The 23664-nt window shown below is 47.4% G+C and overlaps 2 protein-coding genes and 1 long non-coding RNA gene across 9 annotated transcripts in view; 2 read left to right on the plus strand and 1 right to left on the minus strand.

Annotated features, from left to right (window-relative positions):
- Positions 1–3669, plus strand: part of Orc1 (origin recognition complex, subunit 1) — a 24132-nt gene extending 20463 nt beyond the window's left edge. For 4 of the 7 annotated variants that reach the window (XM_087549179.1, XM_087549178.1, XM_087549180.1 and 1 more), the window contains 3 exons: positions 869–1038; positions 1962–2049; positions 3118–3669. In XM_087549179.1, coding sequence (XP_087405305.1) covers positions 869–1038; positions 1962–2049; positions 3118–3312 — 453 coding nt within the window. In that variant the 3' untranslated portion in view covers positions 3313–3669. Of the gene's footprint in view, positions 1–569; positions 1039–1961; positions 2050–3117 lie in introns of all 7 variants that reach the window. The other 3 variants (XR_015619723.1, XR_015619724.1, NM_177931.2) reach the window with 2 other exon arrangements.
- The window catches only part of LOC148005972 (uncharacterized), a 12938-nt gene extending 4395 nt beyond the window's left edge, over positions 1–8543 (minus strand). The window contains exon 1 of the long non-coding RNA XR_015621042.1: positions 8413–8543. This is a non-coding gene — a long non-coding RNA (uncharacterized LOC148005972). The remainder of the gene's footprint in view (positions 1–8412) is intronic.
- A 40-nt stretch (positions 8544–8583) lies between these two features.
- On the plus strand, positions 8584–22634 carry Cc2d1b (coiled-coil and C2 domain containing 1B). The gene is given in 25 exon segments (NM_001270984.1): positions 8584–8716; positions 10020–10102; positions 12423–12567; positions 13418–13524; positions 13838–13999; positions 14384–14509; positions 14620–14779; positions 14924–15096; positions 15244–15319; positions 15421–15531; positions 15615–15745; positions 15987–16059; positions 16239–16363; positions 16772–16889; positions 16971–17143; positions 17473–17598; positions 18466–18524; positions 18610–18726; positions 18959–19032; positions 19143–19201; positions 19404–19455; positions 20367–20466; positions 20613–20703; positions 21662–21794; positions 21989–22634. Coding segments are annotated over 23 exon segments (2553 nt in total). The 5' UTR covers positions 8584–8716; positions 10020–10036; the 3' UTR covers positions 21791–21794; positions 21989–22634.
- The last annotated feature ends 1030 nt before the right edge of the window (positions 22635–23664 follow it).

A 23664-nucleotide genomic window follows, 5' to 3' on the forward strand; every position in this document is an offset into this window, starting at 1 on the left:
GCAGACTTTTCTCTGAGTGAATAAAGCTTGATTCACTGGGGCTGGCACTCCCTGTGAAGGGCAATAAATCATAAATTCTGAATTCTTTATTTGTGTGGGGGCCAGTGAGAAGGCAAAGAAATAAGGGGGAATCGTACATATCACACACACACACACACACACACACACACACACACACACACACACACACACACACACACTGGGTGGTTGGAGCACAGCTCCAACCCCTTTGCATATATACACCTACAAGCATTTTGTGGATGGATGGAGCAAAGCTCCAATGAGAAGGTTTCAACAAGTATAATTTTTTCTTAGCCTTTTTATACCACTTAAAACAGTTCTCTGTGTAAGAAAAAGATTGCTTCATAGCTACAAGTTACATATTTGCTAAAAACAGTCACCACAAACAGATCAAAATCATCACACAGGAGGAAATTACAACAGGATTATGTATTTTTCTTTTGAAACTCAGGCCTAACTAGCATTTCCCATCTATCTTTTTCTCCACAAGTTCAACCTAACCACAAAGCAATAATATTTTGTTATTTGTGTGTCTCCCTGCCCTCAAGGATCCTCAGCTGATTCCCCATCTCTGCCAGAAGTCCTACCTGTTCTCTCCTCCTTTGCTACAGGCCACCAGCTTTTTATTCAACCAATCAGAAGAGAGGGAGTGTTTTCAAAATGTGATGTAGCCATATGAATAACAATAGCAAAGTGTGTCTGCATTCAACTGTCTTCACAGAAATCAGCCCTTGAATAGAACCAAGACCATCTTTACACAGTACACAAAGACTACCCCAGCAAGAGCCAGTGGTTATTTACCTGAGTTGACAAGTGGACATTGGAAATAAAATGGTCCTTCTTATAGGTAGCAGCCCTTTCTGGAGATGCCCGGCGCTGCCTGGACATCTGCAGGCGTGCCACAGAGATCTGCGAGGTTTCCCATCAGCGTGGTGACTCTCAGTGCCTGGTGACTGTGGCCCACTTAATGGAAGCTATAGATGAAATGTTTTCCTCATCCTATATTACTGCCATCAAGTAAGATATATTCTCTGCTGCCTGCACTTCTGGGAGAATCTGAAGTCAGAGAGGTCCCAGCTTAGGGGCTTTGGCAATTGGCTTGTTTCTCAGATTTAACTCATTCTGTCCACATTTGGTTATTTATTTGTCCTTAGGGGCAATCGGGAAGGCAAAAACACAACCCTTGGGTAAGGGCTGAATGCTTATAACTTTTTTTTTTTTTTTTCTTTTTTGGAGCTGGGGACTGAACCCAGGGCCTTGCGCTTCCTAGGCAAGCGCTCTACCACTGAGCTAACTTTTATTGGGTCATTTATTAAGTACAGATACTACAGGAACAGGCTGGGTTCGGTTTTTCATGCCTGCAATCTCAGCACTTGGGAGGCTAAGGCAGGAGGATTGCCACAAGTTACATAGTGATAATTCCCCGCATGGTCGGAGCTACACAGTGAAACTCTCAAGAAAGAACAGCAAATAGGTAGGAACATGGTGGTTGAAAGCACTTGCTGCTTTTTAAAGAAGACTCAAAATTAGCTCCCAACATATACCTGTCAGCTCACAGCTGCCTATGACTTCAGTCTGGAGATCTGACGCCCTTTTCTGTCCTGCATGCACGCACAAATTCTTCTCTTGTAAGGGATACATGAACACGGAGGAGTTATGTTTGTTACTGAGAGATGCTCTGCTCCCAAAATTTGTATTTTTTTTTTTAATTTCCATGCATTCTTTTATCCACTTGTTCATTAATTTTGAAGTGCAGGCATAATTCTAGAAGTAGTTCCTGTGTTTCCCCATTTCCAAAGAGCATTTTCTATGTCAGCTTTTACTTTGGGGAAACAACATTGTCAGGTGATACAGAAATGTTTCCTGGTGTTTCTTTCCCCCTTCTTGAGGCCAGTGGTACAGGCAGTCTCTAGAATTCACATCTCTTGGTTTCCTTTAAGAAACTCTTCTGTCCTGGAACAGAGCTTCCTGAGAGCCATCATTGCGGAATTCCGTCGATCAGGACTGGAGGAAGCTACATTTCAACAGGTTATTGGTTGAATGCTGTTTTTTTCTGATCCTTCTAGATATGGGTGGGTCCAGGGTTCTTGGAATAGGGGTGAAGTTAATAGGGCTAAGACTCCTTTAGTAACTAAAATGTTGGCCCTATGTTGATTTCTCAAATACCATATAAACCAGGCATGGTGGTTTTTTGGGGTTTTTTTTTGTTTTTTTTTGTTTTTTTCGGAGCTGGGGACTGAACCCAGGGCCTTGCGCTTGCTAAGCGCTCTACCACTGAGCTAAATCCCCAATCCCTGCATGGTGGTTTATAATCCCGGAAATTTGAGGTAATAAAGGTTTATAAACTGAGTCATCCTTGGCTCATATACACTTTGAGACCAGGCTGGAATATATGAGACCTTGCCCTTTAAACAAAGAAAACAACAAAACCCAGGAGTGACTTTTAGCAGCAGTACTATATTCCTGCTATTGCTCTGGAGGATTGACATTTTAAATCCTTGAACTCTTAATGCCTGTGACCCATGACTATTTCTCTGACAGTAATCATTTCATACTGATACCTGGTAAGGTCGTGTACTACATCTGTGCCACTGAAGCTTTAACACGCCAGGTAGGCACGTGGTAGTTACACCTGCAGTCTCAGCACTTGGAAGATGAGGCAAGGAGATTGGTCTACATAGTGAGTTACAGTCCAGCATGAGCTACAGGCTTCAAGACCTTGCCTTTAAAAGACTAGATAAGTGACATAACCTGCCTATTGTCACATAGATTAGTGATAGAATGGCAAGGTTCAGATGACCTGTGTCCTGTTCTACAGCTTGTTTTCCAATCACTTGCCTTTGTGCAAGGGCATCTACTGATGATCTGTATCTATCTGTATCCGAGGCATGAATGACTGTATTGACACTGGGTCTTACTGTGTAGCCTTGGTTGTCCTGAGACTCATGAAGATCTGCTGGCCTCTGCCTCCCAAGTGCTTGGACTAAAGATGGACATCACCCATCATACCCCAGGCACTCACTTTTGCAGAAGATAATCAGATAAAAGCCCAGGATTATTGTTTTTCTTAACCTTTGCTTTACTTTTGTTATCTAGATATACAGTCAGCATGTGGCTCTGTGCAGAATGGAGGGACTGCCTTACCCAACCATGTCAGAGACCATGGCCGTGTGCTCGCGTCTGGGTTCTTGCCGCATTCTTCTGGTGGAGCCTAGCAGGAATGACCTACTCCTTCGAGTGAGACTCAATGTTAGCCAGAATGATGTGCTGTATGCTCTCAAAGAAGAGTGAAGGACTTAACAAACTTCTGCTTTTCCTCAAAGAGCTTTATTTTTCTTCAGAACATGGAATTACAGCAAAATATGCAGGATGGAAATTGTAGATTTGTCATTTTCCATTATTTATTTTGCTTTTTCTAAAGTGCTTGAGAAGTTTATGGTAACATACTATGTATATGAAGATATGTATACAGTATACTTGTATCTATGTGAAATAGTTCTGGGAGAATTTGTATGAAATTAGGTACACTGGTTGCCTCTGGGAAATAGCCTGGTGGTTGGGTGGGAGGCTAGAGGAAGTCTTTATTTTATGCTATAATGTATTAGATTTTGAATGATACAAAGTAAAATTGATTTTTATAGAAAAAAATTAGTGTGTTTTGGGGTGCATCACACTGACAATGCCCCTTGCATGCAGGCAGTACTGGATTCATTTCCCAGTGCCTTGTCCTTCATGGGGAACATCATGTAATCTCAGAATTTGGGAGGCTGAAGCAGGAGGATTACTGCTGGCTTGATGCTAGCCTTGGCAGCCTACAAGATACTATTTGAAAAAACCTAATAAAGAAAAAATAGTGTAGAAATAGATACAAAGTTTTGCCACACACGTGACAGGCTTGCTCTTGCGGAGGGCCTGCATTCTGATCCCAGCACCCAAGAGCAGCACACAGCCATCTGTCACTCTTATTCCAGGGTGTCTGACACCTTCCAATGTCCCCAAGCATGTATGCAGCAACACATACACATGCAGGAAGGCAAGCAAACACTGATTTATAAACCAAAGTTACTACTTAAAAAAACCAATCATGCTGACACAGTAGAAGCTACTTAGGAGGTTCAAGGGCTGGAGAGAGGGCTCAGTGGTTAAGAGCACTGACTGCTCTTCCAGAGGTGCTGAGTTCAAATCCCAGCAACCACATGGTGGCTCACAACCATCTGTAGTGGGATCTGATGCCTCTTCTGGCATTCAGGTGTACATGCAAGTAGGGTACTAAATACAAAAATTTAAAAAAAAAAAAAAAGGAGGTTCAGTAAGGATGTGCTCTGAACTGCAGACACAACTCATTGGTGTGCTGAGATCCTGTTCACCCCACACTGCCATAAATGGGACATGGTGGTACACCTGCCATCCCAAAACATGGGAGCTAGACACAAAGATTAGATAGAGGTTAAAGGTTGTCCCCAGCAACACAAGTTCAAGGCTAGCTGTTTGCTTTCTATTGCTGCAACAAAGACACTATAACCAAAGCAACTTCAGGACAAAGGGTTTGATTACATATTCTGGCCACAGTCTTACCAAAAAACAAAAAAGCAGCACACCAATCTAGGCCCTGTGTTAGAAGAAAAGCTGGGGAGGTCTGGTTACAAAGCATGTTCAAGGTATCTTAGCAAGAGCCAGTCTTAAACTAAAACTTTTAAGATGGTGTCTTCATTAGCCCTGGAACTACCTGTGTAGACCAGGCTAGCTTCAGAGCTCCACCTGTCGCTGCCTCACAAGTGTGGGGATTGAAGGCATGTGCCATCCTCGATGGCTCAGTGGAAGAGGGCTTGCTGACCATATGGGAGGTTCTGTGTTCCTTCCACGTCACTAGAGAAATACGATACCCAGAGTGCTGCTTAGGGGATTCGTGAGATGAGTGTGATAATGTCTGCGATTAGTCTCCAAATAGTTTAGAGATTTGTATGTCCGAGGCCTGTAATCCCAGCTACTCAAAAGTTAAGATGGGATTATAAACACAAGGCCTAGACTGTAACAGGGAGCTCAAGGTCAGCCTGAGCATCTTAGTGAGACCCTGGCTCAAGAAAATAGAGGCCTGGGATACAGTTCTGTGGTAAATTGACCCGGCATGCTAGAAGCCCTAGTCTATACTCCTTTACCATATCCTAATAAAACTGAATTGAGGACCCCTATCAGGGTATTTTAAAGGACTATTTTGTATGTATAATGTTTTATCTGCATCAGTGAGTAAGTGCCACCCATGTGCACTCAGAGACCAGGAGGGGCCATCTGATCCCCCTAAAGCTAGTTACAAATGTGTGAGCAGCTATGTGGGTGCTGGGAACTAAAACTACACAAAAGCAAGTGCTCTTAACGGCTGAGCCACCTCTCCTCCCCATATCAAAAATATACTTCCACAGTTAACCAAAAGGAAGAGCAAAGATGTCCTTTATAGAAGAAAAATGAATGATAAGGAAACAGATCAAAGCCATGAGTCTAAAGGCCAAGATGGGGGTTCTTTTAGATGATCTAAATTTAGTTTCTAGAACTGAAGTCAGGCGGCTCACAACTGCCTCTAACTCCAGCTCCAGGGTACCTGACACCATCTTCCAGACTCTAAGGGCACTTGTACGCATGGACACCTACACATAGATCCACATGTAAATACATCATCAAAAAAATTTTTAACTTTTAAAAATCATGAAATTTGATGGGGGCGATAGCTCACAATGTTTATGGCAAAAGCACAAGAACTGGGGTTGGTCCAGTGGTAGAGCGCTTGCCTAGCAAGTGCAAGGCCTTGGGTTCGGTCCCCAGCTCTGGAAAGAAAAGAAGAAAAAGAAAAAAAAAAAAAAAAAAAAGCACAAGAACCTGAGCTGGATCTAGTTTCTAGAATGTTAATTGTAGGTACAACTTCTTCTGGGAACCTCCATTGACAAAATAGAACTGTCACATGACCCAACAATATACACCCAAACAACTATATCCTGTCATAAAATTACTTCTGGCCATCAACAGATTTGTCTGTAAAGAAAAATGAAATTAGGAAGTCTGCAGGAAAATGGATGGATCTATAAAATACATTGTGATAATACTGCACGTTGTCTCGTGGACGCCAGCTTTTAAATTATTTACTCATCACACAGTGAAACTCTCAAAACAAGGACAACTCCCAAAACAAAGAACTTTGCCAACACAAACAACCCACCACTTGGAGAGTGGGATGTGGCTCAGTGACTAACAGTGCTTGCTCTCTAAGCATAACGGCATGTTTGAACCCCCAGAACCTACACAAAAAGCTAGACATACAGGGACTGAGGAGATGACTCAGTGGTTAAAGATACTTGTAGCTCTTGCAGAGGACCCAGGTTAGATTCCCAGCACCCATGTGGCAGCCTACTACCATCTTTAACTCTGGTCTCAGGGGATCTGATTCCTCATGGCTTCCATGGACACTGCACATATATGATGTACTTTCATAAATGCAACAAAACGCTTGGAAACGCACACACCATATACACACAAATAAAAGCAGAAAACAAAAACGGAGGCTGCAGAGATGGTTCAGCACATGGGGTAGCTCACAAGACACTAATACTGTTTGTTAGTTTCCTTGACACAGGGATTCTCTGTATAGCCTTGTCTATCCTAGAACTCCCTCTGAAGACCAGGCTGGCCTTGACCTCCATCTTTTTGTTTTTTAATATGAATTTAAAAGGAGGGGGATCTGATGCCCTCTTCTGGCGTGCAGGTGTACAGGCAGACAGGGCACATTTCAAAAAAAACAAAAAATAGAGCTGGGCGATATTGCATGAGTTTGTGACCCCAGCATTGGGAAGAGGAGACTGGGGAATTCCAGAGCTCGCTGATCAGCAAGACTAAGCTCAAACAGCCTCTAGTTCAGTGAGAGATCTTGTCTCAAGGAAATGAGGTGGAGTATGGACCGTGGAAGATGAAAACACAAGGCCCTCCATGCGCGTCATACACATAGGCAACATACAGTCATGAATACAACTCCAAACCCATTTCTTTATCCTCTGAACAAGAAAAATAGCCTCTGGGAAAACTCTGTGTAGAGACCTAAGAAAACAGTGTAAAGTTTACTTCAGCACATAATTTGGCACAAAGGTGATTCTTTGCCATTATCTGCTTGCATTTGGAGAGTTTTCTTCTGCACTGGTCCCTCTGGTCACTATCCTCTCTTATCCCTCCTGACTCTATTATTATACACTGTCTTCTACATTATTCTCCATTCTCATTTGAGCCTGTGTGGGGCCAGCGTGAGTGTCCTGTAAGAGGACAGATACTCATTGAGAAGGAACTGTTGCAGAATGGGAGATAGGAGTCGGTGGCCACACCTCGTGTAATTTACTAGAACTAGGAGGTGGTTCCACCGCTAGCAGCTCAGCAGGCCCATGGGTGTGATGCCTGCGCTGTATAGATGCAGGCAGGACTACAAGTTCCATGTCATCGTTCATTACAAATCAAATGTGAGGTCAGGTTTGAGCACATGAGACTGTTTCAAACAAACCAGCCAGGTGGTGGTGGTGGTGCACTCCTTTAATCCCAGGAGTGGATTTTATACTCAGGAAGTAGAGGCAGGTATGTCTCAGTGAGTTCAAGGCCAGCCTGGTCTACAAAGCAAATTCTACAACAGCCAGGACTGTTACAGAGAAACCCTGTCTTGAAAAAACAAAACAAAAGACAAACAAATGAAAAACCCCAAACCTATAGGAATTAATGTCTACTGTGTATTATTGGTGTGGGTTGATTTGAATGTCAGAGTGCAGTCAGGCCTGCATCTGTGTAGGGTCAGAGGACGACAATTGGGAGTTACCTTACTGAGGCAGTTTGTTTACCAGACCGAGTTGTCACTATGTTGCCTAGAACCAGACCAGGCTGCCTCTGCCTCCCGAGCGCTCTGACGTAACGCATGCACCACCATGGGGGTTGCACAACTCTTCTTTCAATTAGAACTGAAGCCTGCAGTCTCTCCATGAAGTGAGACTGTGCATGTGACGTGGGGAATCTTGGGGTTCGGTCCACCTGCGGGTCAGTTCCATCAATTCCGATATATCAGGGCTCCTTGAGGTAGAGGCGGCCCTTCAGCCTGCATCGATGCTCTTGTCTCAGTTAGAGAGCTTTGGTTCCTCTAAACTCAAGCTTTGTTCTGCCCTCTGACTAGAAAAGAGCTCTATTTCCCGGAGAGCTAATTTTCCGAGCCTAGGATGCACAGAATGGGCAGCGAGGAAGCCGCATCCTCCAGGATCTCCATACAGGGACTCGGCCCGGCTACCTTGTGGTACCCATTAGGAAGCGGAAGCCTCGCGGCGAGCGAAGAGAGCTAGGGAGGAGGCCTCTCGAAGAAACTACGTCAGGGTGGGGAACGCCTACCGTGTGTGAAGGGCGCAAGACGCCAAACCTCACAACGCCGCCGTCAGCCAGTATCGCGTTACCTGCTGGAAGTGTCTGCTCACAGCCAGCCCCACCCAAGGCGTCACCTGTGGGCGCGCCCCGCCCGCTTCCCCGCGCACATGCGCACTGCAGGCAGCTGGCTGTGTTGTCACGTGCCGGGCGAGAGCCACCGCCTCCTGGGCGGGTGCTTCCTGTGGCTGTCTCCGCCGCCGCCCGGGGGCCGCGGGAAGCTAGGCGGTTCCGGGCTCGAGAAGGCCCGGTTTTGGTTCGGGTCCGCCGCGAGGTATGCCACGTGCCCGCTTCCGGGCGTGTGGAGTCTGGGGGCGGCCGGGGAGATAGAGGCGGCTTGGGTCGGGCCGGGCCGAGCCTGGCAGCGGGAGGAGGCGCGGGTGTGGGGAGCCCGGCGTCGCCTCTCCTGAGCCCCGACCGGCCTGCGGCAGCGGAGTATCTCATTCTCCTGAGCGCCTTCACTCCCGCACCCCATCCCGGCTGACGCTTCGCTGTTGACTGCTGTCGAAATCTGACACTTGGAGTGGCAGACGCCTGTGTGTTCACACCAGGAAACCTTGCAGCCTTGTTGGTCCCAGCTCCAGACGCGGGATCGTGTCTGCTTCTTAATCCCCACGCCACCTCACGCTCCTCCATAGATTTGCAAGATGCTCAGGGCTGTGGTTTCCCGCCGTATATGATCTCCCACTTCCCTGTGCACCTTCTGCAGCAACCCATCATGCTTCACACTGCTGTCAGGGTAACGCCTAAGTACCTTTAAAGCCTTAAAGGTGTTTCTCTTTCTCCCCTGGTTCATGCCCTCATTTCTAGCCTTGCAGTTTGGTTTATGCCTCAGTGATGCCGGGCGTTTTTCCCTTGTATAGGCCAAGCCATTTCTCACCTCAGAACTGGTATCAGTTCGATTAATTTGCTTGGAATTTTGCTCGTCCCCAGTGCCCAAACTTCATGACTCAGCACAGACCTCATCCTTCCTTAGATGCCTTTTCTAGGTCCTCGATAAGGGGCAACCTCTCACATCCATGGTCTTTGCAGCTACTCTGTGGTGGTTGTCTGCCCATGGGTCTGTTTCCTTGAAGCCTGAGGTAGAAGCAAATGAGTTTCTTCCGGTGCTGGGCAGGCTGTGCTACACTACCCGTTGACCACTTGTGACATCTTTCAGAGGGTCTGAATGCTGAATCAGGTGTAGAGTGTCCAAGGAAACTGATGATGAAAGCGACCTATGTCCGTGCTGCCTAGTGGTGCTCTTTAGTGAGGTTTAGCTACAGTACTTGAAACTTACCTGGTATGACTGAGGAACTGAATTTTTAACTTAAATGTAAATAGACACATTATTCGCAGGACAAACGGCACTTCTTTTAATAGCCTTTCCAAACCATTGTATGCTTCCGTAAATCTGCCTTCCATGGGCACCAGTCACTTCAGAAATTGTACACCCCCGCCCCCATATCCCTCTGTTGACAGTGGTCCCCTGCCTCCCATCCACCGCCTCTCCTCTCCCACGGGAATAAACCCCCTAACCACGGGTTCCATTTCATCATCTACTCCGGTCTGAGTCTCTTCAACTTTACACCTGATAGGTATCTAGCCTGCCAAGATGCCAGGGCCAAGACCTCGGAAGGGCCCTAAGACCAGTGGCCAGGGTGCCGAAACTGCCAAGCAGGTATGAACATGGCCTCCTTCACCCCTTGGTCACGTGGAGTAGGGATCTCTAGACTTTTGTGGCTAAAGAAATGGCTCAGTGGTTAAGAGTGTTTGCTGCCACTGCAACTGGAGTTCTAGGGGATCCAACACCTTCTTTCAGCCTCCATGGGTACCATAGCCACATGGTATACATACATACATATGGGCAAAACCGTCATACACATTTAAAAAAAAACCCCTTAAAAACAAACCAGAACAAATAAAAAAATCAGTTAAGGTTGGGTTGGGAAAAAGGGCATGGATGCCATGAAAACCGTACTTTAATTACTCTAGTTTGTCTGTCACTCAGGAGGTTACAGCTGTGACTGAACACCAGGGTAAAGTAGTACCTACGTCTGCCCATACAAATGACTGTTATGTTGACATAGACATAGAAAATAAAGTAGAAAAAGGGGACGATGGGCTAGTGCTTCCTAGGCACACAGTCGGGTTTGCACATGGATTCTGAGTGGATTGGAGTGATGGTTGCAAAACAATGGGAATGTATAATGTTCCTTAGCTGCACACTTGAACATAGGATGGTAGAGTTCATGCTGTGTTTACTACAATTAAATAAATCTGGGGGACTGGAGAGATGGTTTAGCGGTTAAGAGCACTGGCTGCTCTTCCAGAGAACCCATATGGTAGCTTACAACCATCTGTAAATACAGGTGCAGGGGAATCTAACACCCTCACACAGACATACTTGCAGACAAAACACCATGCACATAAAATAAAAATAAATCATTTTAAAAATTAAATGTGGTACCTAATCCCAGCACTAAGGAGGCAGAAGCAGGAGGATTGTGAGTTCAAGGCCAGCTTAGGTTATACAATGAAAGCACTTCTCAAATTACTCCTTCTTCCCCCACAAAGATTAGGTGTGTATATGGTAGAATCTTTGAAGGTGGTGAGAGTTAACTAATGTAATCCTGGATAATGTGAAGTGTCGTGCCCAGCTGCTGCTGTCTTGTTAGTTATGATAGTGATACTGTAGTCTTACTGGTTTCTTTAAAGAACTCTCCCTAGTTTGGATCTGTTTCCTTCTCTGCACAGTGGGCTTTGGGGTGAGTAGGGCTGGAACCAGGGCTTACTATGCCTGGCAACTGCTCTTCCACTGAGCTGAACTTCCAGCTCTGTTCTGCTTTTTATTTTGACACAAGTTCTCAGAAGTTGCCTAGGCTGACTTTGAACTTTTATGTTTCCCAGGCAGGTCTTGAACGTGGAGTCTTTCTGCCTTGTCTCCCCAGTGCTAGGATAATAAGCATGTGCCACTACACATAATTTCATTATGTGATTTTTTTTTTTAAAGATTTATTTATTTTACTTTATGTGAGTCCACTGTAGCTGTCTTCAGACACACCAGAAGAGGGCATCGGATCCCATTACAAATGGTTGTGAGCCACCATGTGGTTGCTGGGAATTGAACTCGGGACCTCTTGGAAGAGCAGACAGTGTTCTTAACCACTGAGCCATCTCTCCAGCCCCGGGATATTTTTTTTTTTAAATATTTATTTATTTCATATGACTACACTGTCTTCATGCACACCAGAGGAAGAACTGGATCCCATTATAGATGGCCGTGAGCCACCATGTGGTTGCTGGGAATTGAACTCAGGACCTCTGGAAGAGCAGTCAGTGCTCTTAACCGCTGAGCCACCTCTCCAGCCCCGGGATATTTTTTTTTAAAGACAGGGTCTCATGCACAGCCTAGGTTATCCTTGAACCCCTGATTATGCTGCTTCCCCCACCATGTGCTGGAACTGCAAGCATGTGGGTCATCATGTGATTTTTGTTGTTGTTTGTTTAGTGAGATGGTCTCACTATGTAGACTAGATTGGCCTTAAACTTGGGGTGGTTCTCCTGCCTTAATCTCTCAAGTTCTGGTTTGTTATGTAATTTAAAAACAGTTATCTAGTTTGTGTGAATGTATGTCACATGCATGGGTCGGATCATTGGCTGCCCTGGAACTTGAGATACAGATAGTTATGAGACATGCACTGTGGTACTAGGAACTGAACTTGAGTCCTGGAAGAGGAGGAAGCACTCAGCCACTGAACCATCTCTCCAACCCCATGATACGATTCTGGAGAATCCTTCTCTGGGTGCTGGAGAAATAGCTTTATTGTTAAGAGCATTTGGGTGTGGTTTCCAGTACCCATGTAGAAGTTTAAAAATAACCCATAACTTCAATTTCAGGGGATCTGCCTTCACGCATATGGTATAACCCATACATGCAGGCAAAACATTCTTACACAAAATAATGAAATCTTTTTAAAAAACCCTTTCTATGTTCTTAGCTGGGGCTTTTTGTGGAGTTCAACCCTGAGGACATGCTCCTGGGGATGGATGAGACAGAAGATGATGGAGACCTGGAGGCTGAGTTATTGGCACTCACTGGGGAAACAGGGAGCACAAGCAGGAAGCCAGCACCCAAGGGGCGGGGTGAGTTCACTGCCGGGCTGGTACAGGCCTATGTGGCAGAGGGTCCTTACCTGACAGCCTGAAGGAGTCAGCCAGCTCCCCTAGTCCTTTTGATAATTACATTCCTTCAGGAATTCAGCTATGTACCTGTATTTGGAGCTCCTTCCCCTTTGAGGACAAATCTGATTGTTAGCCTAAGATCACTAGCCTTAGTCCTGCATAGGTGGAGCCTCATCTTATACAGTAGGGGCTCAAATAGAGCTGATAGAATTGTGTGCACAGTAAATAGAGATGGTATGAAATGAGAAGTGAAATCTCTCTTCATAGCCTGGAAGAGGATGGAAGGTTAGTAACAGAATAAGAGGTCTAAGGTTCTCTTAGCAGGAACCCTTAGAGGCAGCCTGTATGTCTGAGTCGGAAACAACTGGGAAGGGGCTCGCTACTCTAGCCCTGCTTTGGGTTAGATAAGCCTGGGTTTGGATACTGTCACTTACTGAGATTGTGAATTTGGGGAATTGGTTTATTCAGAATAGAGAATGTGGATAATGTTACCCATCTTACAGTATTGTAACACTGGAGTGGATGGTAGAACCATTTACAAATGTGAAAGGCATAGTGGGACAGTGTATAGTACATTTCCCTACAGACAGAAATGCAGGGAAAAGAGCAGCCTGTTACCCGGGAAGCAGGAACCATAGCAGGGGTCTTTTGAGCTGGGTCATGAAAGGGGAGAACCTTTCTGAGTTGTACTTTGCTGTGGAAGGGAAGGGGGATTTCTGCTTGGTGTAGTAACCAATATAGTGAATTAAAGATCGTCTGTTTATTATCGGGCCATGAGTCACCATGATCATCTGTGACTCTCTTTCCTCAGCCCCACTGCCCATGGCCCACATTGAGAAGTTGGCAGCAGACTGTATGCGAGATGTGGAGGAGGAGGGCGAGGAAGAGGAAGGGCTGGAGGACGATGCAGACCTTCTGGTATGTTTGCCAGGCTGGTGTCCAAGGTGAGAGCTATTGAGGGAGACTGGGGCTTGTCCTTGTCCCTTCCCAGGCCTTATCCTCATGACCTTACAGTGAGAGATTGGTCTCATTTGATTTTGGGTCTGGACTCTGCAGAACTTGAATTCTCAAGTTTTCATTTACTTTTTCAAGGTCTTCCTTGATTAGATTAACGAACTGTTAGTGAAGAGGATTTGGCATTGAGAAGTATTGCATGGGAAGAGAAGCCTTAACTTTTTTCTAGTCATGATGTGGCCGTGAGGCACCCAGAGTTCTTGGACTATTTCCCCAGACAGAGCTGCAGGAAGTCCTGGGTGTGGATGAAGAAACTGGGCTGGTGGATGACAGTGAGGAAACAAGCCCAGACCTGTCTGAGGAGAAGACAAGGGACAACACTGAACAACCTGTAGCACCAGCAGCCTTCCAGCAGGCCTTACCTGCAGCAGTGGCTCAGGTAGGTTTTGCAGGAGGGCCCCATTGTACCTTTGATGCTCCTATGTGTACATGTACAGTATGCATGTAGCATGTCTTATACAGCAGGGTTGCCAAAAAACTCTAGCAGTTCCCCACATAGAAAACAGCATGAGAGACTTTCATAGCTGGCTGACTTCAAAGGCCTTCCTGTTTGAGGCCACTCCTGGAACCATTTTGGGGGCCTCTGCCTGACATAATGTCTGGCTTCTCTTGTGGGTCTCTGCCTCATACTCAGGGGGCTTAGGCACTTCTTTCTCCTGGAGTCCCAGAGATCCATCTTCTGGGGTAGCTTCCTCACAGAGAGAGAATGGCAAGGGCCTAGCTGGCTGTGGAGTGGCCCAGCCCTGAGCTGAAGTATCTGCAGGCTGGAGGGCCTCGGGGGCTGCAGGCTTTGCTGGAGGAACGGATCCAGAACTACCGGGAGGCTGCGGCCAGTGCCAAGGAGGCTGGTGAAGCTGCCAAAGCCCGGCGCTGTGAGCGAGGCCTGAAGGTGAGACTGTGGGTCAGGCAGCACTGGCATGATAAACACTGTCATCGCTGGCCTGTCTTCCAGCAAGGCCCAGGTGGCTTCCTGGGTTCAAGTCTAATCCCTTCCCTTAGACTCTGGAGTCCCAGCTTGCCACTGCGAGGAAAGGCGGCAAGATCTGTGAGGACGAGATTCCACCTCCAGTGGCCTTGGGCAAAAGGCCCCCAGCCCACCAGGAAAGACCCAGCAAGGACTCTGAGATAGACTCTGCAGGCTCCTGTGCCATGGACCCAGGTATATGAAGACAAGACTGTTTCTGGTTCCCATAGTCTGCCCACCCTACCTGCCTGCCTGTCATTGCTCCAAGGATTCCTAGACCGGCAAGACTGGGGCCCTCGCACTTCCTTCTTTGACCGTCCAGCCTCTTGTGTTATGTAGGTGACCTTTCCCAACCTGAGTCCAGCCTCCCTGCCGTTGCTGCCTTGCCTGATTCAGACCCAGACCCACAGGCCCTGCTGTTAGCCCGACAAAGAGAGTACAAAGCAGCTGCTCTCAGTGCCAAGCGGGCCGGAGATCTAGACCGTGCTCGGGAGCTCATGAGGATTGGGAAGGTATGCATCCTGCTTCCACTTAGTAGATGGGGAACAGAGGCTCAGAGAGGAGGCCAAACAGTACCTGGCTGAGAGTGCACTCATGGAGTTGTTTGAGGCCACGCTCTTGGAGCTCTTTGGCTTATGCCTGTAACTTTTCTTCTTCAGAGATTTGGTACTGTCCTAGAGGCCCTGGAGAAGGGGCAGCCTGTGGATCTGAGTGGCATGCCCCCAGCACCTGAGGGTCAGTCAAATAATGAGGGTGTCTACCTAGGCTGGGATTAGGGAGGATTCTGAGGTATGGAGTTGGCAGGTATCTGCCTACCCTGCTATTTGGATTCCCAGATCTGAAGGCCCTCCCCCAGGCTTCTGAGGCCTCTGCAGCAACCCAAGTCCTGTCCCCAGCAGTGGAGCAAATGCAGCCAGTGATGTCCTCTGACCTCCCAGCCACCCCAGGTAGGACTTGACAATGGGAGAGTGGAGTTGGGGCCTAGGAAGGTGTAAGATGAGCTGATAGGCTCTCCTTATCACCTTCATAGCGGCCCCTGCAGAGCCAAAGACAGTGCTGGATGCTTTACAACAAAGGCTGAACAGGTATCGTGAGGCAGGCATCCAGGCCAGGGCCAGTGGGGATGAGCGCAAAGCCAGGATGCATGACCGAATTGCCAAGGTAAGCCCACTGCTGTGTAGCCCCATCCTATGTTAGCTCACCCTTGCTTCACCCTGCCTGTCTGCTTTCCCTACCAGCTCTGGTCTCTAAGTCCTTGTCTGCTTATGGACTTCTTGCTGCTTTGGGACTCCTTTTCTTCTAAGGCTGCAGTCCTCCTCTGTCCCCTCTCTCTGCCTCTCTGCACTGAGGACACAGAACCTGCAGACTGTAGTCTGCTAAAAATCCCTTCCTTCCCATGTAGCAATATCAGGATGCTATTCGAGCTCATCAAGCAGGACGGAAAGTTGACTTTGCTGAGTTACCTGTTCCTCCAGGTGGGTGAAGCTTGAACTGTTGACTTTATGAGGTTTCTGAGCAAGAATGGAGAAAGACGTTTCTCATGTGTGTGCCTCCACCTTGTGAGAGTTACCTATCCTAGAGCCAGGCAAGACCCACAGCAGGCTCATGTGTCTTTAATGCTACCACTTTGCCCCTTCTCCATTCTGTCTCTCAGGATTTCCTCCCATCCCTGGCCTGGAGCCCAGAAAAGATACTGAGGAGGATTCAGTGACAGCAACTTTGGCAGCTGCCCAAAAACTGGCCTCAGAAGATACAGCCCTGGTAGATGAAGATGAGGAGGTTTGGCTATGGGCCCAGGACTCCAGGGCTTGGTTGTAGGGGCTTGGGTGGGGGTGGGGGGACAGATGAGGAGTAAACCAGACCCTGTTGTGTATTAACCTCATAAAATAGAGATCCTTTCCTCCATTTTAGAGAAAAAAATTCCAGAGGCAGAACCTGACTTCAGACCTGGGTTTTTCTAGCCCCCTAAAACTCCACCATTCTTTCTGACTGGTGCTCCTACTGAGGAAGCTGGGCTAGGAGGCATTGAATGGTTCTGTCTTTGGGTTGTAGGGCTCTGGAGGGGAAGCTACTCCACTAAGGTCATACAGTGAAGGGTGCAATATTAAGGAGGTAGCCCAAGTGTAGGCATGGGGAGTGGTAGCAATTTGATAGACTCCTAACTGGATAACTGGATGCCACCTGCAGAGGGACACCCCAGCACAGGCCCCATTGGCCAAGAAGCCAGCACAGCCTCTGGTCCCTTCATCCCATCTTCTGAATGAGCCCAAGGCCTCAAGTTCTAAGGAGTCACTGAGTCCATCTGGTAATTTGGGGACAAATAAGACAGAGGAGTGGCAGCCCAGTGAGATAGGCATGACCTCAACCGTTGGCCCTCTTGGTTTAGTTCGGGAGCAGGTGACACTGCTGGAGGCTCGGAAACTGCAGTACCAGCGAGCAGCTCTGCAAGCCAAGCGCAGGCAGGATCTGGAGCAGGCCAAATCCCACTTACGAGTAGCTAAAAGTCTTGAGGCTCAGATCATCCAGGCCAGAGCTGGTCAACCGATTGACCTCTCTAAGGTGAGTTCAACCTAGGCTGCCTCGAGCACAGAGGTGGCGGCTGGTTGATGGGGACGAACTGGAGTGGCTTTTGGGTGAGGGTAAGACCTGTATAGAATGATGGCAGTAGGAAAGGAGTCTTTTGCTTGTCTCCCTCTTGTGACCCTGAGATAGACCATTAGGGAGACAAGGAGAAAGGAATGCGTTACTGATGGTCACAGGTAACACGGCAGGGTCAGTCCAGTAGAAGCAGTGCTATAAAAAGGTATAGCATGAATTCCTGTGTTTGTTGGGCCCAGCAAAGGTATAAACTGACTCTTGGGGCCCGAGGGGCCTTATGATCTGGGCAGGTGCCTTCACCCTTGACAGATGAAGAAGGTGACTTCATCCTCATTCACCATGAGGATCTTCGACTCTCCCAGAAGGCTGAGGAGGTGTATGCCCAGCTACAGAAAATACTCCTGGAGCAGCACGAGGTCAGTAGCCCGTGTCTCTGCCTTCTGTGTTCTAGGCTCAGAGTCTCACTCTTCTCACTGGTGTAATATATGGCCCTGGACAAGCTACTTTCCTCATTTACCAAATGAGCTGCTGTCCCTTTTGAGTTCAGGGTGTTTTTCACATGTATGCTTTGCCTACATGTGTGTGTATATATATCATATGTGTGTCTTGTGCCCATGACGGTCAGAAAAGAAATTGGATTCCTTGAAACTGGAGTTACAGGTGCTCGTGAGACACCACATGGGTGCTGGGAACCAAGTGCAGGTCCTTCACAAGAGCACCAGTGAGCCATCTCTCCGCCCCCATTTTTATGCGGTTATGAAATTCAAACAGTTACAGGGAATGGATTTTGCGGGAGGGAGCTGATCTGATGTGGTGCCATTCTGAGAAGACAGTATTCTAAGGTATATGTTTGAATTTGTTTTCTGTGGCAGTGATGATCTTTGAGATGGGGGCTTGCTCTGTTCCATGATATTCTAGAACTGTTTTTATGGAAGGAGCTTGCTAAGTGAATTTTTGGGAAATGGCTATCCTCAAGAAAAGCAGCAAAGTGTAGGTAGCCAAGCATGGTAGGTGATACATACCTGCAGTGCCAGCATTTCGAGGGGCAGGCAGGAGAGTTGCCATTAGCCCCGGATCTACCTGGGCCATGCAGCTGAGACCCTTCTCAGACTGGCAGACGCACATAAGCACATAAGTTGAGCTTTAGGAAGTGTGCCCTAGGAATATGTTTTATAGGGGAGGACTAAAGAGGACTGTTTGGAGCTTTGAGAGGTCAGGCCTTGAATGCTATCCTTGGTAAGCCCTGCGCTGGCTGTGCAGTCACTCTGGGCTTCTGTTTCTAGAAGTGCCTGCTGTTCTCCAAGCAGTTCATGCACCAGGGTAATGTGGCTGAGACTACACGGTAAGTGCCAGGGCTGTGCTAGGCTTGTTGGGTAGGGATCGACAACACACCCTACCATGCTGACTTGGTTGTCCATCCTTGGCAGGTTTGAGAAGCTTGCTGAGGACCGAAAGAAACAGCTTGAGATCCTGCAGCTGGCCCAAGCCCAGGGCCTGGACCCTCCCAGTCATCACTTTGAATTGAAGACATTGCAGACTGTGAGGTGCCAATGCCTAAGGGAATGGCCCTGTGCAGAGATAGGGAGGGCAGCAGTTTTGGAGCAGAGCCTGGAGACTCTTCAGTCTTTATTGAGACGTCCCAGTGTCATGGGTGTTGAGTGGGGGAAATGGCTGTGCTGCCTTCGGAGGGTAGCTCGGGGTTGCAGCTCCACCCTACAGCGTTGTGCTGGCCCTTATCTTGTCTTGTCCTCTGCACTCTCTTCATTCTCTTTCTAGGATCTTCTCAGAACTCAATAGCACAGAAATGCATCTGATCATCGTCCGGGGAATGAACCTCCCAGCCCCACCAGGTAACCCAGGCCACCTTACTGAAGGATGTCCGTGCCCATGTGCTTCACTGCACCCCGGCACCAAACTCTGGCTGTGCTTTCTGGCCTGACTCCCTTTTTTTCCCTTATAGGAGTGACTCCGGATGATTTGGATGCTTTCGTACGGTTTGAGTTTCACTACCCTAACTCGGTGAGGCTTTCCTGTGGTTGGGATTCTCTGAACCACAGCACTGCCTAATTTGACTCCATCGTGGATAGGCATTGCCATAGGGAGGGGTTGAAGACCTTCTGCCCATTTCCTGCTTGGGTTGCTTTCCTCACATCTGACTCAGCGCTGTGCAAAAATACATGATTTTTGAGCTTTCTCAAATTCTCTCTTCTTTCTGCCATAGGACCAGGCTCAAAAAAGCAAAACAGCTGTGGTAAAAAATACGAACTCTCCAGGTGAGTCGGGTATAAGGTCCTTTCCTGCTCTCACTTTCCATATAGACAGCCCAGTTTCTAGAGTTTAAAACTTACTGTTTTATTTGGTTCACTCAACTCAAAAATAAAGGCAGGTTGTCGTTAATTAATAGTTGTCTGGAGAGGGCTCGGTGGTGCAGAGGATTTGCTTTAGGGGTACACACCCACCAGTAACTAGCTCCAGCAGGATACCGTTCCTCTGGCTTTCATGGGCACCTGCACACACGTGTGGCTGCGCATACACAATTCAAAACAGTAAGGGGTCATTGTAAAGTGTTTTGAAACAGGGTCTTCTGTAGCTCTTAGGTATGCCTGGGATGGAACTCACGGAGCTCCTTATGTATCTGTTTCCTGAGTGCTAGGATTAAAGTTGTGTGCCACCACACTTGGAAAAAAAAATGAAGACCGTAGAAAAGCAATTATGAATCCTGAGGCTTGAGGTTAGTTGAGTAAAGGAATTTGCCTGGGGGTTCACAGCAAAGAAGTGTTAAAAATAGACATGAAGTCTGGGTGTTATAATCCCACCATTTTTAAGGCATAGGAAAGAGGATCCCAGCAAGCTTAATGCCAGTGTGGTCAATATAGTGAGCTGTAGGCCAGCCAGGGCTATGTAGTGAAACCCTATCTTAAATGTGTGTGTGTTGGGGGATAGGGGGAGGAATATATTTAAATCCAAGAATTCACACTCCAGATTCCGAGTCCTTTCTGATAGAATCTGTGTCTCAGGGCACCAAACTGTTTACAAGGCTAGAACCTACATGCTCTGCCTTTCTTTGGTGACTGACGGTCTGAATTGAAGGCAGTGAGCTCCAGAGAAGAAAAGCCTGCCCTGGGCTTCCATTTCTACTCCCCCACAAATTCCAACCTATCCTTGCCTGCTCTCCTCCTTGCAGAATTTGAACAAGTTTTCAAACTAAACATCAATCGAAATCACCGAGGCTTTAGGAGGGTGATCCAGAGCAAAGGAATCAAATTTGAGATCTTCCACAAAGGGTAAGGGTCCCATTGGCAAGGTTGGAGGGAAGAAAGGGCAGATCTGTTCCTGTTGTTCTCCACACCACTGCTTGCTTGCATTGAACTCAGCCAGTTCATTCCTGCCCTCTCTGCCCAGTCTAATCCTCTGCTTCTTGCCTTTCCAGATCCTTTTTTAGAAGCGACAAGCTGGTTGGCACAGCACACCTGAAACTGGAAAGGCTGGAGAAAGAGTGTGAGATCAGAGAGATCATGGAGGTAGGGCCCAAGATGAACTCTATTGAGGGTTCTATGCACATTTTAAAAGTGTCTGGTAGTGTGCTTTGAAGATGGGTGGTATCCCCGTGTAATAGACGAAAGGAGTGAAGAAAGTCTGAGCTCCTTCCAGTCAGCCAGGTGTGGCGAAGTTGGAGTTGAGGTTGGGAGAAGACCCTTGAGGATTCTGACCACTGCTAAGCACGGTATAGATTTCTGTTCTAGGGCTGTGTTGTGCTTGGGTCAGTGGCAGAAGACATGCTCCACACAGGAAATGGAGACAGTGTTTCTACATCAGTGACAGTCATGATTGTAACTGAAACTGGGCAGGCAGCTCCTTAAGCTTCCGTGGTCTCACAGGGCTATAGAAGATGGGGAGATTTAAGAACCTGCTTCTGACAAAGGGAGAACAAGCCAGAGCAGAAGGAACTTGCTAATTCATATACTTTGTCCTTGGCAGAGCCAGGTCCAGACAGACCTTTACAATACTTTTGAAAGCTAGAGCTTGTCTCTCCCTCGTGGAGTTGTCTGAAAGTGTGGCCTATTCTGAAATGCCTTGGGGGTGGTCAATCCCAAGCTTCTGTAGTATGCTGTGTTCATCTAGTTCCTTATCTGCTCTAGAGGAGGGCATGGCCTGGGTTCTACTTGTGATTGCTACCCATCCACTTTCCCTGTGGATGCCCCCTGAGGCCAGTGTTAATTCTAGGAGTTACGATCAAGGGAAAACCAGGATAGGGTATTGGGTGTCTCATCTGCAGCCAGAGCACTGACACTTACCCAGATGTCTAGGTTATCATAAGACACACTGAGAGTAAGCAGTCGCCACTTCCATACTGCAGGAAGAAGCCCGGCTATACTGAGGCTGACACCCAGGATACTTTAGCTGCTCTGAGAACCTACCTGCCCCAGTCTATCCTCTCATTTATTGTCTGTCTGTCTTGTCTGTCTGCGGCTGTCACAGGTTCTGGATGGAAGAAAGCCCACTGGGGGGAAGCTGGAAGTTAAGGTGAGGCTGCGGGAGCCTTTGAGCAGCCAGGACGTGCAGATGGTCACTGAGAACTGGCTGGTCCTGGAGCCTAGGGGCCTGTGAAGAGGTAGGTTGCCCTGCTAAAACTTCTGTTTCACAAATTTCTTGGGTGAAAGCATTTTTCTCCTGTCTGAAGGAAGTGTTGTGGGTCATTCCTAAAGTTCCTCAGTAGACTTGGAGCAGGAAGGGAGCTTTTCAAGGTTAACTGTTGTCAAAAATTTTTTAAAAAACCTGGTTTCCTTTGTGCTTTTGCCTTATGAGGTGGACATCACTGGTACGAGCTCACTGACCCGGCTTTGCTGGCTGCAAGAGCCTTTGTACATGGAGATGCTGCTACACAAAGCACCAAAGACTGTTGAACTAACCGTGGCTCGGGCGCTCCTCGTGCTGCTTCTCCTGGGCCTTCGTGGAAGCTGGCCACATCTTAGGAGCGTCTCGTAGCCTCCCACCCCACTCTCCAGAATGTGGGTGAAGACAAGGATACCCCCATTGCTCTGTGCCATTGAGTCCTACTGCCCCGTAACCTCTGCATAGTAATTATGTACAGCTTAACCCAGCCCCCCACAACCCCTTGCACCATTTCTGGATGTGCCTTTCAAAGATGTAACTGTAAGGGATGGGAGAACTTGAGTGTGATCGGAACATCCCCTGCTTAAGGGAGAGACTGGATTCCGTGACTCCAGCTGGCCAGTGGCAGACTGTCCTGCTCAGCTGTTTGCCCCTCTGCCTGTGCCTTTGTTCCTGACAGCTGCTGCACTAGCCTTTCTGATCCCCAGAGGACTCGGGAACAGGAAAGTTACTTTGGTACTATTGGTGGGGAGTAAGGGGAAGGTTCTCTTTGGTTTGGTTCATGTACCTAAGATGAAAGACTATTAATTAAGGAGAAAAAAAAGAAAGAAAAACTATCGGTTTTATGTAGCCATTTTTATTTTAAAACTAGGTCTGATTCACTGTAGGGACTTTGCACTCTGAATAGTGTTAACTGTCAGAGCCTTCAAATGCGCTGCCCTCTGTCACTTTATTTTTTATTTTTTTGAGACCGGGTTTCTCTTTGTAACAGCACTGGCTATCCTGAAACTCTGTGGACCATGCTGGCTTCAAACTACAAGATCACCTACCTCTGTCTCCTGGGTGCTGGGATTAAAGGTGTGTGCAGTCACGCCTGGCTTCCCTGCCACCTTCAGAGCTGAAGCAGTAACAATACCACACATGCATTGCCCCTGTGCACTCACTGAGCAATCACCTGGCTAGTCATGTCTGTCCGAGCTCCGTAGCTCTTGTGGTAGGTAAATGGTAGAAATGAAGGGAGAAATGGTTGCAAAGGTTAATATTCACAAATGCGTTATTTTTGATTTTCTAAAAAATCAGCATCCCAAATCTTTCCCATTTTAAAGCATTAACCTCAACAAAGTATTCCTCCAGATACTTTATTCTATTTTCTTGGTTGTACAAGGCAGGGTCTCAATCTATATCCTAGCCTGGTTTTAACTCATAGCTATCCACCTGCTTCAGTTTCCTAGTGTTGGGATTACAGGCCTTGAGCATGTGTCACCATGCCTGGCTTCCTCGAGATGATTTGTGAAGGCTCCATGTGAAGTAAATGCATTCAGCTGCTGGTCACTACACTGTTGCCCAGGGATGAACTTCTGTGACTGTAGGAGATGACACGGCTGGACCATGCTTCCTTGTACTTAAGAGCTTATCAGAAGTGCTGGTGGTTAACAAGGCAGAAACTGCATACAAGTGATGTCTCAGAACTCTCTGGCCAGTCTTAGCGGATGTGAACTCTCAATCTTCCATATGTAAGAGATTTAACAATTACAGTCACCCGTGTCCAGCAGTAATTTGGAATGAAAGGGTCTCTGCCTTCACTAAGGAACCTAGAGCAGGCAGGGAGGAGTCAAGAGTTTCTGATCCACTATATTTTCCTTACAGTT

This window comes from Rattus norvegicus, chromosome 5, assembly GCF_021556685.1.
Source record: "Rattus norvegicus strain SHRSP/BbbUtx chromosome 5, alternate assembly SHRSP_T2T, whole genome shotgun sequence".
NCBI lineage: Eukaryota > Metazoa > Chordata > Mammalia > Rodentia > Muridae > Rattus > Rattus norvegicus.